The sequence below is a fragment of the Maylandia zebra genome, linkage group LG1 (assembly GCF_041146795.1).
Source record: "Maylandia zebra isolate NMK-2024a linkage group LG1, Mzebra_GT3a, whole genome shotgun sequence".
NCBI lineage: Eukaryota > Metazoa > Chordata > Actinopteri > Cichliformes > Cichlidae > Maylandia > Maylandia zebra.
The window spans coordinates 41847138-41864680 of record NC_135167.1 but is presented as its reverse complement, the minus strand read 5'-3'; the positions used below and the strand labels follow the sequence as shown (position 1 = coordinate 41864680).

General features: G+C 41.6%; 2 protein-coding genes across 3 annotated transcripts; both read left to right on the top strand.

Annotated features, from left to right (window-relative positions):
* The first annotated feature begins 3956 nt into the window (after positions 1–3956).
* On the top strand, positions 3957–14386 carry LOC143414724 (uncharacterized). Of its 2 annotated transcripts, XM_076879739.1 has the most exons (4): positions 3957–4154; positions 4417–4479; positions 13937–14142; positions 14222–14386. In XM_076879739.1, exons 2-4 carry the CDS (start codon positions 4417–4419, stop codon positions 14277–14279), a joined length of 327 nt encoding a protein of 108 aa, XP_076735854.1. In that variant the 5' UTR covers positions 3957–4154; the 3' UTR covers positions 14280–14386. The 2 variants fall into 2 exon arrangements, 1 of the variants encoding a protein (XP_076735854.1); XR_013095562.1 differs by lacking the exons at positions 3957–4154; positions 4417–4479 and adding an exon at positions 12927–13863.
* LOC112434853 (uncharacterized) lies at positions 7478–10773 on the top strand. The gene is made up of 4 exons (XM_076879297.1): positions 7478–8533; positions 8637–8783; positions 9363–9464; positions 9638–10773. Exons 1-4 carry the CDS (start codon positions 7499–7501, stop codon positions 9941–9943), a joined length of 1590 nt encoding a protein of 529 aa, XP_076735412.1. The 5' UTR covers positions 7478–7498; the 3' UTR covers positions 9944–10773.
* Positions 14387–17543: the final 3157 nt, after the last annotated feature.

Here is a 17543-nt window from a genome sequence, read left to right as displayed (position 1 = left end):
AGCGCCGTGCAGGAGTGATGACGATCCGAGTGGACCGTGAACTCCCCGTACATCAGAGTATTCCAAAGTCAGAGTGAGGCCATGTGTCCCGCAGCTGAAGCTCGGACCAATCGGCAGGACGCTGAAGCGAGCGCAGACGGAGCTGCTGCAGCGGTCCAGAGAGTAAAAATCAATTTTAATCACCAAGTTTTGATTTTGTGAAAATAGTGTCTTTAGGATGGGCTGCCAAAGAAGCATGAATTGAATGAGTGAAGTCCTTTACAACACGTTACAGCGGTGGTTCTCCAATGTTTTACATCATTCCCCACATGGCAGGAAGAAATATTTTCACGCCCCATCTAAAGAAAATTAAAGCCATAAACTCAGTCACAATGAATCCTTCAGTCATTTTTGTTTTAAACAACTTTCATTTCAGATAACTATTTGTAACGTTTGTCCCTCGACTGCTTCAATCGTCTGAAGCACTTCTTCTAAAAAGCAACAAGTTGAACAGGATGTGAACCAAACATGGAAATAAGTCCAGAAACTTTTGAACGGAGATGAAAAATATATAATTTAGTGAGAGTTTAATACTTTTCACTCTTAGTGGCTGCAGTCAGCCTGTTTTTGACTGCAGAGCGGTGGTGTGGCGTGGTCTGTGATGCAGCTGCGGGGGAGGCGGCTGCACCTGAGCAAAATCCCCAATCATGCCTTGCCGGCTTAAAACAGAAAGAACTGGGTCCTATGTTGTTGTTGTTGATGATGTGTGTAGGCTGTAGCTGAAACACTGCAGTTGCATGTGTAAGTCGCCAGCCGCAATAAAAAAGTGTACTGAAAAGTGCGAACACGTGGGCGAGTCTGTCGTGCCCCAATCCAGGGTTTCAGCACCGCTGTAAACAATGAACGACAGATTCGCCCATGTATTCGCACTTTTCAGTACACTTCTTTATTGCAGCTGCCGACTTACACACGCTGCTGCAGCTTTGCAGTGGATGTACATGTTATTAACTTCTGCAAATTTCTTTGTTCCGCTGTAAATGTGATTGCGATGTTTAACATCAGCTCCGCTTGAGAACCACTGTGTTACAGGGACAACACCAGAGAGAACATGGGCTCTTTGAGTTATCAGGCAGGAAGCTTTATAAAACATTGATGAATCTTTAGGTTGGTTAACCTTAATGGGGTTTAGACTAGGGATGGGTATCGTTTAGGTTTTATCCGATACCAGTACCAAACCGGTACTTTTGAAGCGGTGCCGGTGCTTAAACGGTGCTCGAACCGGTGATTAAATAATCAAGAACATAAACACTCTCATGTTTAGCTGTTTTCTTGTAAAAAGATAACAATGTTAGCCTTTTCTGCAGCTATGGGGCATATATGGCATCACTCTTGGCTGGAAGCAGTGCTTAAACAATGGAAAAAAACACAAACTTTGTCCAAAAACCTCTCATGTTCAGCTGTTTTCCACTTTTTCTTTGGTCATTTTAGCCTTTTTGGCCAGGGTGAAGGGAGCATCTGCCATCAAACAAGAAGACAGCCGCATGTAGCTATGATGATGTTTGCTAGTTCACCTTACATGCATGCGGGGGTTTAAGTGTTAATAACGTGGTTAGCCTACTCAACGTAAATTACACACCAACAACATTAAGCTACTCACGCAGAGAAGAACGGCTGCTGCCATCATCATCCTCATCATTTCTGCTACACTGGCAGGGCTAGGGGCCAGGACTCTCCTCTTCGGGTTTTTGGGGGATGTTGCTAACTCCGGGTCCGATAACAGGCAACCCACCCGCAGTAGATGCGCTCGGTGTGAGGTCTCGCAGCAAGCTATCAAATACGGCACATTTCTCGGCTTTTAACAAAATGCTATAGGTCACCAGGTGTTTCATCAGATTCGAGGTGTTACCTCCTTTGACAGTATCACAGTATCAGCTTAAAGCACTTGTTGCTGCTGAGTTTGCATCTTTTGCTGTGAAGTACAGCCAGACTTTGGACCGCTTCGCCTTGGACATTTTTAATCTGTAGCTCTGCTCTAAAAGAACGTACGTACTTGGGCCCGCCTACTATGCTTGCAAAGGTAAAATGATTGGCTAGAATCCAAATTGTATGACATTTCAGGGAAAAAAAGCACCGAAGTAAAGCACCGAAATGTGCGCTGCTTTTCGGTCTGGTTACTACCGTTTATGTCAGAACCGTGCCATAATGGCACCGGATACCGGTGCCATTATGGCATCTGTCATCAGTCCTTGAATGCAACACAAGGAACATAACTTGACAGTCTGGGCAGCACAGTGCATAACCATGAGAGCAATTGTTCCTTGGAGATATACAGGGATATAAATATGTAAAAAATCTCAAAACATATAAATATTTGAGGACAAAAATTTTGCATTTTTCTAGTTCTTGAAGTGTGCTTTGACTCTTTGGCTGCCAAAATATACACAAGAAAAGAAGAAGAAGAGATGATCGCCGAGACTCAGTCATTAGAATGAGAAGCAAAAACCAATTCCACCTGTGGGTGGATTCCCTTCATCGTCCAGGGGGGAAGTTAGAAAAGGTTTCATTTTATCACAGCAAAGTATTTTTCCCTTAACCTACAAACGCGATACAGGGCTGGTCTCAGGTGAGACATTGACTTTATTATGAATCTATAATCTCTACTCATCTAGCCTCACATGATGAGTAAAAAGTTGTTATTTAGGCACTGATGGGTGTTTTATTGTTGTCTTGGCAATAATAAAATGAGAGCTGATTGGCAAAGTCCTCCAAATTACTCTTTAATATACACGATTTTCCACTGACTTCCTCAGTCTGTTCAGGTGTGTTTGAGATAAAATGATAAAAATCCAGTCAATAATTAACTCAGTACTTAGCACAGCAGCTTGACTCTCGTGGGCTCAGACATGCAGCAATCTCCATCAGCAGGGGCGGCATCAGGCACCGTGGTCGTGGTTTTACCGCGGTACTACATCACCAGAAAGCAACTGCCGGCACTGGGGGTGAGACACCTTTACATCCTGATGGGGTCAGATTGAATCCAGACAGAGATGATTAAACCACTGATCTTTAACCTGTGGATGCTGAAGGCATGTGATTCACAACCACGCTGCTGCTCTGCTGTCGATCTCTCAGCTGACTTTAATGACAGAGGACCTCTGTCCTCAGAGGCTTTTGGATCGCCTCAGAAAATAATCTCTGTTGGAAATTAAAGTTCAGAAAGATAATGTCCAGAAGACCAGCTAAATGTGAATACAGACTCGTGTTACCGGTTAGTTCAAACTTCCTCTCAGCACAAAGTGTAAGGATGTGGTTCAGTAGATGTGGAGATAACATCTTTGGCATCAGGACAACTTCATCAGGGACAATTTAAACAGGACTAGAAGTTGGAGGTCAGCTGATTGTTAATGACTTGGCGGGAACATCTGACTTTCAAGCATAAATGTTTCAAATGTTAAAGTGTTTCTTTCATCATCTCTTTGGCATCACTTGTTCTTACAAAGGCTGAATGAGCCAAAGGCTCTGAATGTTTCCTCTGAGACTTTATGTCTTCCTGCAGGTGATTCAGATCATGGTTGCTCTGACTGTCATGGTCTTTGGGGTCCTGAGGGCAACATGGTCCAAAGGTGTGGTCTCTGATTGCATGGTGTACATCTGGAGACCAGTGATGGTGAGTCAGCTGACACTTCTTCCCCTTCATATCGTTTCCCTAATTAATCACTGCTCTCTCTTTTAGTTCATCATAGCTGGGTGTATGACGATCTATGATGGGACTTCACAGAGACCTAAGGTCAGTAACTCATCTCTGTGACGTGACCTTAGCTGTACTTCAGCTGATCCTTGGCTAAAGTGGCCATAAAAGAAGGCTTCCTCAAAGATCAGAGTGGTGTCTGCAGGTTCCTTTGAATGTGTGCTATGCATATGTTTTCGTGTATTAAACACATTACTTGCTAATTGTCTGTGAGAGCCAATGAGAGAGTTGCCTCATAGAACTGATGAATATTTTCAGGTGTTCCAGGTGTACTAATAGCAAGGTGTGGTTTTCTATGCACAGTAAGAGTGCTGTGGTTCTAAATGTTGCTGCTGGTGTGACTTAACTTGTCACAGCGACGGTCTTCTTCCTGGATGCATCTCAAGCATTTACCAACAGCGACCCTGGGGAGTCAGACCTGGACATAGTGAGCTTTTTTCTTTCATATTAAATTAAATGAGAATGTGTATTTAGAGCACAGGTGAATGCGGACTGGCTGTAACAGCTGTGACCTAGCTGCAGAGGTCTGTGGAGCAGAGATTATAGGTGTTTGACCAACATGCTGAAGAGAAGAGAAACTGTTTCAAATTTTTAGTTAGGGCAAGGGAACATCAGCAGCCTGTTTTTCTTTCTTTCAGTCCAGCCAGGCAATTTCAGGATTTTCAGACATTCTCTGCTTGATCCAGCAGATGTTGTGTGGCTGTTCTGCAGGAGTAGGCAAACCTGGAGGTTGCTGTGATCCCACACGTCAGGTGAGTCTATCTACTGAGTTTTCCTCAGATCAGTTTATTAGCTACAGTTGACTAAACATAATGGAATTCAGTTCTATTCAGTTTTATTTATGTAATCCAAAATGATGACAACAGTTGCCTCAAGGTGCTTTATATTGTACAAAACGATGCTACGATAATACAAAGAAACCTCAGTAATCAGACTCTATAAGCAAGCACTTTGGTGACAGGGGGAAGAAAAAATTCCCTTTTAACAGGAAGAAACCTCCGCAGAAGGAATTTCTCCCTCCCATTCTACTTTTAAATACTCTAGGAACAACAAGTAGGCCTGCAGTGCGAGAGCGAAGTGCTCTAATAGTCCCTCTTTCTAGTCCCTGTCAGGACTCTTGCTGCAGCATTTTGGATCAGCTGAAGGCTTTTCAGGGAGTTTTTTGGACTTCCTGATAATAATGAATTACAGTCGTCCAGCCTGGAAGTAATAAATGCATGAACTAGTTTTTCAGCGTCACTCTGAGACAGGATATTTCTAACTTTAGAGATGTTGCACAAATGGAAGAAAGCAGTCTTACATATTTGTTTAATATGTGCACTGTAAAAACTGTGATTGGGGTTAATTAGAATCTAATAGGAGAGTAATAGTAATTATTACTCAGTAAAAACGTGTATGAGTAGTTTTAATCAAATCTAAGCAAAATTCAACAATTTTGAGATGTTCAGTTATTTAAATTTACACAGTTTTGTTTGGGGTAAATTCAGCAATGGTTTGTTGAGTAGATTTTAAAAAAAATGTTTGAGTACTAAAAAAATTTAAGAAATCTAATAGATTTAACTGATGAAAGCATTTTCATTTTAATCATTGAACACTTCCGCCCATAATCCTTTGTGCCACGTGCAGGACACACGCGCTTCATGAGTGGACATCTCCATTTTGTCAGAGGTAAGACTTCTTAATTTGTTCAAATATAAGACACGGTTTAAACAATAACGTATATCGGTTTTGAGTAAAGGTTTTAAACAGTATGATACGTCGAAATTTTATTAATAATCATCACTGTAATGATAGTATCGTATTTTTACACAAATGGCAGTTAGTGGACTGCTAGCACAAGGTCACTTTCCAAGCCTTCATGACTGTGTTACTGAACAGCTTTAACTAACCACATGTTTTACCGTATTAAAAAACATCAACGACATATTCCGATGAGTTTTAACGTCTTTCATCCACGTTTAAAAGTTCATGAAAAGGTTTTGCGGTCAGTTGTGAGTGATTTTGTCAGCCACAGTCAGTTTTTCGAACTCCAGTTTCCAATAATGGCGGCCGCTACTAAGTTTTAAAATTACTCTTAGTAATCTTTCTGGGTCACAAAATAAACTTTTAACATATTTTCAGGCGAGAAAGTAGCTGTGTAAACATCAAATATCTGCTCGGTTCATCAAGATATCGCATGTTTGCAAAAGTGCTTCGACGTTTTCGGAGCATCTGCTACCCACCAGCTCGATAGCAAGCCGGGAGCTCGAGGGTCACTGAAGCCGCTGAGAACGGCACAATTCCCGGCACATCATTTTCAGATCACCGCGGGGTTTCGCTACTCAGTTTAAACGTAATGTATAAGTCACTTAGACAACCTAAAAATGTTATTGTTTGGTTTTTTCGGTGTTTTATTTGTTCGTGAGTAAATCGGTTTGGCTGAGATTAAAGTTATTAGATTAGATTAGATAAAACAAAACTTTATTAATCCTCCGGGATTTTCACACAGCTGAATAAACGTCAAACAGAAAACTGATTAAACAAAAGTGTGAGACGGTCGAGAATTTACTCCAGCGTCCTGTTATATTTTAGATAGCAAGGAGCAGACGGCTGAGTTTATTAAACTCCACCGAGACAGCGGTGACGCTAATCAGAAGGCTAGACCGTCCAATTTCCCCAGCCGTTTACTTCCAGCCTACCCGACCTTCTGGGGACCCCGGCTGAGTTTATTAAACTCCACCGAGACAGCGGTGACGCTAATCAGAAGGTTAGACCGTCCAATTTCCCCAGCCGTTTACTTCCAGCCTACCCGACCTTCTGGGGACCCGGCCCACGTAGACCGCGAAGGCTGGGTCCTCAGGAGGATGCAGCCCATGAATTTGGACAAACTTTTAAGATATTTTCATGCGAGGTGCTGTGTAAACTTCAAATACCTGCTCGGTTTATCAAGACATCGCATATTTGCAAAAGTGCTCTAAAGGTTTGTGTTCGTTTAGAGGCGTTAAGTCAGTGTCAGTGAGTTTATATTTACTGTTAAGAGTAAATATCTCACCAGAAAATTTGTAGAATCATTATTAGAAAATAACAGTAAACGTCCTTATATGTTTTGAAATGTGTTAATCTATTGGAATGACTGCGTGTGTTTGTGTAAATTTTTTATTTTGGAGACTGCTATTAATGATAATGTTGCTTTCCTTTCAGGTAATGGAAGATCCCTCAACTTAAATTCACCTGATCAGCATGTACACTGTGCATTATAAAGTAAGTTGTGATAACATGTTATATTAAATTAAACTAATGGTTTTGAAATTGAAGCGGCATAAAATTACCAAGTTGACCCCACTTAATCTAACTTATTTGTTTTTGTAAAAACAATAAGTAGAAAATAATTGCTTATTATTTGTAGGATTTTTTTCTTCTTCTCTATAATCTCAACATCAAATGTGTATAGATACCCATGCTCTTACATTTGTCATGAAAAACTATTTAGATTCTTAGATATATATTTTTCCATCACTTTAGGACCTGGCAAATGGGATGGCAGTGTAAGATATGCAAATCTTTTTCAACAAACAAACAAACAACAAAAAACAAAACGACAACAACAAAAACTTGATAACATGTACATCTCCCAAGTATTTGTTATTTGCAACATTTGGTGTGTTGAAGTGTGCTTTTTGTTTTATAGTTTTATATCTCAACTATTGTATAAATGAAGAGTAATAACTAATTTTATTTAATTGAAGGGAAATTTAACTCTGCCCATTTACATTTTATTCTAGGTTGAACAAGATGGAGGCAAAGCTTCGTGTAATTATTGATGACCAAATCGAGAAGTTGGTTCTTCCATCAGGGATCCCACCAACATTGGAGGAGCTGCAGAGTGTTGTGAAGGATACTTTTGGGATTTCAAATGACTTCAGTCTTCAGTATTTTGACCCAGAATTCCAGGACTACTTCACTCTTCACAGAGCTGACCAGATAAAAGACAAAGACACTGTGAAGGTTGTTGGCATCACCCCAGTCATGCTAAGCTTGACTCCGGTTGATGACAGTTTTGGCGGCCCCTCTGGCCAACTGTCTGACTATGACTCCTCATATGCTGAGTCAGTTGTATCCAATGCAGACTCTGCTGCAACTACTTCTTCTCAGGACACCATTATTCTCAAAAGGCAGAAGACCACAGAACGTTGTGAGCCCTGGCCGAAACAGTTTCCCATTCCACAGTTTGCATATGAAACTGAGATGTACCTGGAAAGAGCCACTGAGGAGTATAAAAAGAATGGAAATCTTCTGCCCACCTCCAAAGTAAAGACTGATATTCTTGAGAAGTTGGCTGAAACTATATTTACATTTACGGCCTATCCTTCAAGTGCACAGGTTAGTTATGTTGCTGAGGCACTTGTGACAAAATACCCTTGTCTCAAGGAACCTGGCTCTTTCTCAGGTTATTATGGTTGGCAACAAAGCATCAAATACAAGATGGCCAATTATCGTACAAAACTTAGAGGGTTTGGTGTTCCTGAGTTGACATGCAATGCCATGAAACACAAGAGTCCAGGTGACCAGAAGTCTGCAAATAAAGTGAAAAAGCCTCGGAAAGCAGAGGTAAATTACCTTCCGCCATATCCAGCAGGTGAAGATGAGGACAGTCAAGAAGAAGAGAGAATTCAGTTGCTTACTGAAGTCAAGAAAAGAGACAACAACAAAGTGATAAAAGAAAAAATGGCTAAAACATTTGCACATAGACGACATGAAATTGTCAACCTGTCCCCCAGCATTGAAGACATCAAAGCCAGATGGCCAGCTTTGTTTGAGGCATCTCATGTGAGTTCCAAATTCATTTTGGGTAGGCTTTTGGGTTTTTTTAATGTAATCTTTCAAACTTCAAATAATTTGAGGCCGCATCATGTTTTTTTTTGTCGTTCAGCTGCAGGATGAGTTCTACAGGATCACCCTGGTACACCTTGAACCCAAATTCATGTCCATGCTGGATGAGTACACTCCCAAACTGTTGGCCCTTTTCCATTCCAAGGGGGGAGCCATGGGATTGAAGTTGCAGGCTATCATAGCCAAGGTATTTTCCACAGACATTTCAGCTTGGAATTTTATTTAAAGAATTTTTTTGTCAAATTTCATTTGCATGGTGCACAGCTCCACTAATTTGTTTGCATGTTTTTGTCAGTGCAAGAGGACGCCAGGACGTCACTGATATAATTAACAACACAATTATGGGTTTCATGTTTTAATTGTATTTTAAATACATGTCTATTCTTAGTAAAAACAAACAAACAAAAAACAAACAAAAAAACACAAGTACAGGTATTGCTGGGTTTTTGTTTTGTCCCAAGAAGGAAAAACCCTTTCTGACGAACATAAACTAAATTAGATAAAAAACTAAAAGAATAAATTAATGTAATTTACTAAAACGACACATTTAAAGATTGAAGCTTACAAGCATGTTGACAATACCTTTGTGTTGACTGTCAGCACCCAGGCATGTGCATTAACATCAGCTAATTATTGCACATAATGTTCCATGTGATGATAATTTGATATTTAACAGTTTTTTTTAATACTGCCAATTCTCACAGTTTTGTCTTAATAAATGGTCACTTATCTGATGGTAATTTTTGGAATTCTTGCTCATTTTCAGTCACCAAGCAATCCTAGCAATGACATAACCAGAAATCTGGTTATTCGGTGCTTGATGGTGTACCTTGGGGAGTCCATTGATCAACTGATCAAAGAGTACAGTGTAAGTGTTGAAGTAGAAACATTATTCTGTTTTTGTTATTCATATGTGTTTGTCAAGTTTCAAATAATTTGAGGCATTATCATGTTTTATTTGTCATTCAGCTACAGGATGTGTCCAGGAAATATTTCATGTGTGCAACTACAGTCAGAAAACCCATGTGTTTGTTGTTTCAGGATGCTGATGAGGATGGTGTGTCACAAGATCTTTCTGAACAGAGGATGAAAATCTACAAAATCAAGGCTGTTGGATCTGAGGAGGATGACATTGGCATTGTGCTGGAGGGTGTGAGAGTTATGCCTGCTCTGGGCAATTTTCCAAGAGCATGCGCAATGCTGGTTGAATTGACATATGCAGTCAATCTTGCCTATCCCAAAGAGCTAAAATACACCTTGGAAGTATTCCAGAAAACTTTCCTTGAACTGGATTGTGCTAAGCTCTCACCAAAAGTGAACAGCCTCAAGAACAAGTTATTGGCTTAAGTGAGGACTCTGAAAGAATGAAAGGGAAATAAGCTCACTGAAAACCTTTGGTTTGTCTTTGTTAGATGCAGCTATCTTTTCAGTTTTCAAAATAATTTCAACTTATTCATGTCTTACCCAAATGACCTGCAATGTGTCAGGCTGTATTTGTGCTCTTCATTTTAATGTTTGTTTTTTATTACCTACAAGTTTCTTAGGAATATTCTGTTTGAAAGGCAACAAATTGGAGGAATCACTAGTGAAGCTTTTCTTTGTTTATAGTGTATGTTACTATAAAACATTAGTTTAAAACAACTTTAAAATTTAACAGAAGTGCAGTCCTGTAGCTGTAGAAATGTTACTTCCTCTTACATGTGTCTTAGATTTTCTCAGGTTAAACATCCAAATTGGGATAAAAGGTTGATTTACATTATTGATATTCCATGTACATGAGTTAAAAAACCTTTGTTCTACAGTTATATTGAGTGATTCAATTTAACAAAAGATTGACTAACTAAAGTTTTTGTTAGTCAATCATAAATAAGTAACAGAGATAAAGGAAACGGTAAAGGATATTCAAATTTCAGGTTCATGTTGATATTACAGTCTAATCTAAAGATTAATTTCTTTTTTACAAAACTGGTTTACATTCATGCAGTTTATGTTGCTGTTGCTCTGTACACAAAGCTGTGTGATAAACTGTTTATGACACTAAAACAAATTTACAGCAGAGGAATGTATTTAGGAGATCAGGAGATTGTTGATGAGAATTCAGTGTATACGAGCAGAAAAATGTTATATTATAAATTACTGTGTTTTATTTTCCACAATAAAACAAATTACTGTTTTGATGTTTTCTTTGTGAAATTGATTCATTTTACTCAGAAAATAAGTTAAATTCATTTCATTTTCTCTTATTATTCAGTCATTATTTTTAAGGTTTATTTGGAAAATTATTGAATCCAATTTGAGTTTTACTGAAAAAACAAGAAGATTTCATTTCTTTGTAATGGATATTTTAGGAAGTTTTTACTAAACATTTGCCAGATAGTTAGTAAATTCAAAGTAATTTTTCTCAGAGACTTATTTCATATCAATTATTTTTTTTGGTAAAGTTGGGCAATTTCAACCTTCAGTTTGAGATTTTGACCCTAAATCCAACACATATTTACAGTTTAATTCTATTAATATCTACTTTTGTTTTCTATTTGAATTTAATTAACATTTTCTCTACATTTTACATAAATCTTTTGAAATTAAAATCTACTTAATTATTTCAAGTGTCACTTTGTTGCCATAACTTTTTTAAGTAACCTCTAGTCACAGTTTTTACAGTGTGCGTTGAAGGACATGTCCTGGTCAAAAATGACTCCAAGGTTCCTCACAGAGTTACTGGAGGCCAAGGTAATGCCATCCAGAGGAAGAATCTGGTTAGATACCATATTTCTAAGCTTTTCAGGGCCGAGTACAATAACCTCAGTTTGATCTGCTCAACCCCATCACACCCCCTCAAACAGATGCCACTACCGTCCAATCACATTCAGCATTCTGACTTTTATTTGTGCTTCAAAGTTTCCCTTAAACAGACTGATCATTTTGCCTGTTACTGATTATCATCGATTATGTTATTAATTGCTTCTCATCCTTCCCTTCACTTTTCTGATTTGATGTCAGCTTGTTGTAACTGTTAAATAAAACAGTGTCATCTTTATTAATAATTAGAGAGCTTCGAATAATGACAACACAGCAGAAATGATACAGGTGTAATACCTGGAGATGACCACCCGATGGCGCTGTGTGGTCAGTAACATCATCACAGGTGAGACAGAGTTTTTTAAACCTCACTTCTTGAGATGTGTGAGGCCGAAAGCAGCTCCTCACACTGTCTCTGTGTGCAATAAAAAGGAGATTTTGGACATGTTTTCCTGATGTGGCATCTTTAATGGGCCAATTCTCCAAAGGCAGGTTTTCAATATTTGCTGTCAGAGATGATTAAGTGACCTAAAAACTTACCTCATAACTTGTAAATCATAATAAAGGACTTTGTATCATGGTTATATTACATCTTTGGAAAGATCAGACAGCAGGTTCAATCCTCTGAGGGAAAACTAAAGGATTACTCATCGAAACAGCAGGATATGCGGACTTCCTGTTATACAGGAATGACATCATGAACCTGCTGTTAGTGTAAAGTTACATGAAATAAAGTTTGTGTTAAACTCAGGATAAAACAAGCCACACAGGACATTTTCACGATAAAGCAGAAAGTTTCAGATGAACTCAGAGATGACGAGGGTACCTGTAGAGAGCATCCTGAATCGTCTCAAACAGCATGTTCAAGATTCGTGTTTGAACCACACAGCAGATACACATGGTGGTACATACGGGTGTGCCATAGCTGGATTCAGACAGCTTACCTGTGGATGAGGAGTCCTGCTCAGGGTCCTGGATTTGTCTGAATTGTTTCCAAAATAAACTTCCCTTACAGGAAGGTGAGAGGGGATCATCTTGTAGAGGTAGAAAGGTAGAGATCATAGAATAAATAAAAAAGCAACAGATCAGCTGTAAGCAAAATATTCAATAAAGATTTTATGATCAGAATGTGAGTACACGCAAGCCAAAGAATCCAAAATGTTTACGAAGAGTCCCAGAAATCTTCTGTATGTATCCAGTCAATGTGAAGGAAAATATAAGAAGATAGAATTAAAATCTTCTGATAAATAAATAATTTATTGTTCCCTTTGCAGAAAACATGGCTGTGGATTTAATTCCCCTCGATTTAAAGATGAAACACAACAGGGGTTCTGTTTGAGTTGTTCTTCAGTGATGCTTGGGTTCACCACTTTCAGTCTCCTCCTGACCTCATGTTCCTGAAGGGAGATGGAGGGGGAAGTGTGGGAGGAAGGTGGAGGTGGGTGGCAGGGAGTATGAGGGAGGGGTAGACTCAAACCAAGCAAACAAGGTGTTGAGCACCTCTGCCAGGTTGAGGCTGCTGGGGCTGGGGGGCGCATTAATAGTTTTTTGAGGGCTTGGATGCCTCCCCAGACCTAGCTGCTGCTGGTACAATTAATTAATTAATTTGCCATTACTTAAAAAGCCATCTCTAGACCCAGTGGTCTTAGCTAATTATTCTCAGGTTTGGGTTGTGTGTAAGCAGGAGAGGACCTAAACGCACGATTCAAGACAGACGGGGATAAACTCAAAAGGCACGGCTTTATTAACAGGAACACAGGGAGCGATACAACACTGTACTGGGAGAAACTAAAAGCTAAGGCACAGGGGAGACACAAGGAAACACACACAACCACGAGGGACGACACGACACGGAACAGAGGGGACGCTGACATAAATACACAGAAGGTAACGAGGGAAGTGGAAGCACACGGGAAACACAGCTGAGGACAATTACACATGACAGAGCGGGGAGGACACGAAACTGAAAATGCTGATGCCAAGACACGGACCTTAAACATCACACAGAAGGTACACAGAGACAGCCGAGACAGGCAGAGAGAGAGAACATGATGGGAAGAGGAAAACACAGGACACAAGGAGTGGAAGCAAAGCACAGTAACTCAAATCACTATATACACAGTCACACAGAGGGAGACACAGAGGAAAACACAGGGGCAAATCTAATAAACAATACCGAACAGAAAACCTAGGGATCTTAAGAATACAAATGAACTTAATACACAATGTCAAAACATCAGGTCAGAAGTCCTGGGACCATGATAATCATAGGCCAATCTCCAACCTTCTGTCATGGTCTACGGTGGGTGGCTGGAGTTTCCATTAGGCTCCTGAACTGACCTGGGATCCGCCCCTGGGCAGGGCCAACTCCAGCTCCTGCACACCTGGAGCCTATTGCAGGCTATCAAGCCAGAGGGATTTAAACCACACATCGATGTTCACTCACTGCCAGTTCGTCATCAACCCATGTTGGTAACAGGTCTTGTGCTTCAAATTCTCGCTGTGATTCATCTTACTAACAAAGACTCTTTTGTACTACAGTTGCTGTACCCACCCAGGCTCACTCCACCTCCGGACTCGGGATACCTAGTGCTCATTCTGGAAATCCCTCTGTGCCTCACCTGCCTGCCCTCCTGCCATCACACTCCATCTGGAGCCCCGGATCTCAGGTCAGCCTTTCCACGCCACTCAGCCTCCCCTGGATCTTCATCACCCCCCTCTCAAACACTCCAGGTCCCTAACTGCAAGTAAGAATTGCTGCTCTTATACTGGCCACTTCTGAGCTGCCTTCACTACCTGCCTAACTCCTATATCCTCTTCCCTCAGTGTGACTGTTCCCCACTCAGCTCCGTTCCGCTTCTCAGGCCTCGTTCCCTCGCCCTAGCCACGTTCCCCTGGGCACGCCACACCCAGGCTCCACGTCTCGTCATTTTCTGTCTTTGCCACGTTTCCTTTTTTTCCCCTTTGCACTTAACCGTAATAAACTGTTAAATCATCTACTGTCTCCGCTCTGGGTTTCTGCACCTGAGTCCTATTCAGTACCGGCCATCCGCCGCCGTGACACCTTCCTTTCATATCAAACATCCTTGAAAGAGTAGTTGTCAAACAGCTAACAGATCATCTGCAGAGGTTTATTTGAAGAGTTTCAGTCAGGTTTCAGAGCTCATCACAGCACAGAAACAGCTTTAGTGAAGGTTACAAATGATCTTCTTATGGCCTCTGACAGTGGACTCATCTCTGTGCTTGTCCTGCTAGACCTCAGTGCAGCGTTTGATACTGTCGACCATAATATCCTATTAGAGCGATTAGAACATGCTGTAGGTATTACAGGTACTGCACTGCAGTGGTTTGTATCATATCTATCTAATAGACTCCAGTTTGTGCATGTAAATGGAGAGTCCTCTTCACACACTGAGGTTAATTATGGAGTTCCACAGGGTTCAGTGCTAGGACCAATTCTGTTTACATTATACATGCTTCCCTTAGGCAGCATCATTAGAAGACATAGCATACATTTACACTGCTATGCAGATGCGCCCTCTCAATCTCAAATCTCCATTTGAAGTTTCAGCGATCCTGGGATCAGCTCCTGGGAATTGGCAGTAAAGGAATTACCTAAGTTGTTGGATCCTCTCATTTCCATGTGTAGCAGGATGGATGATCACATGCACGAGTATGGTAAATGGACCTCTGATCCTCGGACCGCCAGCAGGGGGATTTACACCTGCGGCAGGAGACACTTCCACAGAGCGGCGCTTGGAGGGAAGCGAGTTGGCAGATGGGGATGAGCAGCCCATGCAAGTCAGCCGTGCACAGCTTTCCCTGTTGGATCGGAGAAGACTGCTAGCGGGTGAGTGTTTCTATCGTGGGCAGAAGGGGCACTGTGTGTACACTTGACTCCTCCTGGGTGAAAGATCACGCCCATTGGTAAGTGTGGGGTTGCTGGCAGGCACGATTCGAGAAACTTCCCTACCATGACTCACCTGTTTAGCTAAGTTAATGCAGAGCGGAGTAAAACTTTATTGATCAGGTGTTAGCTCAAAGTCTTGGTCAAAGTTAAGCTTCCTGACAGCCTGATGGATGAAGCTGTCCTTCAGTCTGCTGGTCCTGGCCTGGAGACTCCGCAGTCTCCTCCCTGACGGCAGCAGCTTGAAGAAGCTTTGCATTGGGTGCGTGGGATCAGCCGCTGTGCAAAGGGCTTTTTTAGTGAGACGGGTGCTGTAAATGTCCTGGAGGGAGGGGAGAGAGACACCAATGATCCTCTCTGCAGCTCTCACTATGCGTTGGAGGGTTCTATGACAGGACGCATTGCAGGCTCCAAACCACACAGTGATGCAGCTCGACAGGATGCTCTCGATGGTGCCTCTGTAGAAAGTGTACATGATGGGGGCTGGTGCTCCTGCTCTTCTTAGTTTGCGGAGAAAGAAGAGACGCTGCTGTGATTTCTTGGCCAGTGCTGTGGTGTTGTACGTCCAGGAGAGATCCTCTGTGATGTGCACACCCAAGAACTTGGTGCTGCTCACTCTCTCCACAGACGCTCCGTCAATGGTCAGAGGAGCATGTTGGGTGTGCATTCTCCTGAAGTCCACAACAATCTCCTTCGTCTTCTCCACATTCAATATGTGCATGCACTCTGGTCCCGGTCATGTTGCCCCAAACCTTTCATCAGCTGTAAAACAGCCTGTTTCAGTTTAAGAGTTGTTTTCATGCCCAGCTTGAATCATTCTTCACCACGACGGCCTCCTACAGCGGTCGCATCACTGCAGCTGTGGTCCCAATACATCTGTTGATCTCTCGTTCCCCTCTTTGCTCACTCGTGAACAAGACTGTCCTCCACGTGGGGCAGTAACTCATCCCTGATGCAAAGTAGGTACTCCACCCTTTTCTGGGTGAGGACCATGGCCACAGATTTGAAGGTGGTGATTCTCACTCCCGCCACTCAACACTCAGCTGTGACCTGCTCCAGTGACCACTGGAGGCCACCACCTGATGGCTGACCAAGCCCGACAGGCTTCATGGTAATTACTATCACGACAGGCACCAACAACCTTACTGCCGCAGCTCCTTGCAGCAGCCTCAATGATGTCCATTCTTAGCCGCCCTCAGAATGCTGTTGGGTGTGCTAGGTCTGTCCGTCATGCTCCCTGCCACCTGATCCAACTCTCCACCAGGTGATGATTAGCTGAAAACTCAGCTATCAACTGAGGTGATTATCTCTCATCCTCATGCATAAATCAGGCACTCTCCCCACCAGAGAGGTGATATTCAACGTCAGTCTCAATAGCTCTGAGCACCACACAATAATGCAATGAAAGCATATTTTTTAAAAAGGGCGACAAAAACCTTTCATTCCTATGAGCTGCAGAATAATTTGGGCACAAAACTAATTTCACTGTTCAAAAACTTGCAGCTTTCACTACAGACTGTGCAGACAGTGTTGGCAGTCTAAACTAAGTCTGTGTGATATAATCATGAGTTACACAGCATGTTTGTAGAATTAACTGGAGTCATCAGCAACAGCAGAGAGCAGCCCCACCTTAAGTCTAATAAGAGAGGACAGGAAAAGAACATTTTTAACAAAACAAATACTATTGTTATTATTATTTAAAATGTAATTAAACAGAAATGTCCGTTAAATATAAAAGCATTTTGCTTATGTTGTTAAAGAAAGGCTAGATATGATATTAATAGATGCCACGGATGTTCAAAAACTGCCATAAAGCATTAAAATAAATACAGGGATTAAGTATATACAGTTCATATGTTATAAAGGTTCATATGGATTAAAAACAAGCCCCATCCCCTAATGACCACTGCTACACTACGGTCAGGGATGCTACAAGGCACAATCTCGCCCTCCTTTTGGCAAATCCGATCACGCTGCCATCTTCCTCATGCCAAAATACAAACAAAGGCTGAAACAGGAAGTTCCGGTTCAGAGGAAGGTCGCGCGCTGGACGGACCAATCGGTGGCCGCGTTACAGGACGCACTTGATGACGCAGACTGGGGCATGTTCAGAAACAGCTCCGATGATGACGTCAACGTGTTTACGGAAGCGGTTGTGGGATTCATCGGGAAACTAGCGGATGATACCGTGGAGACAAAGACTATCACAACGTTTCCCAACCAGAAGCCGTGGGTGGATAA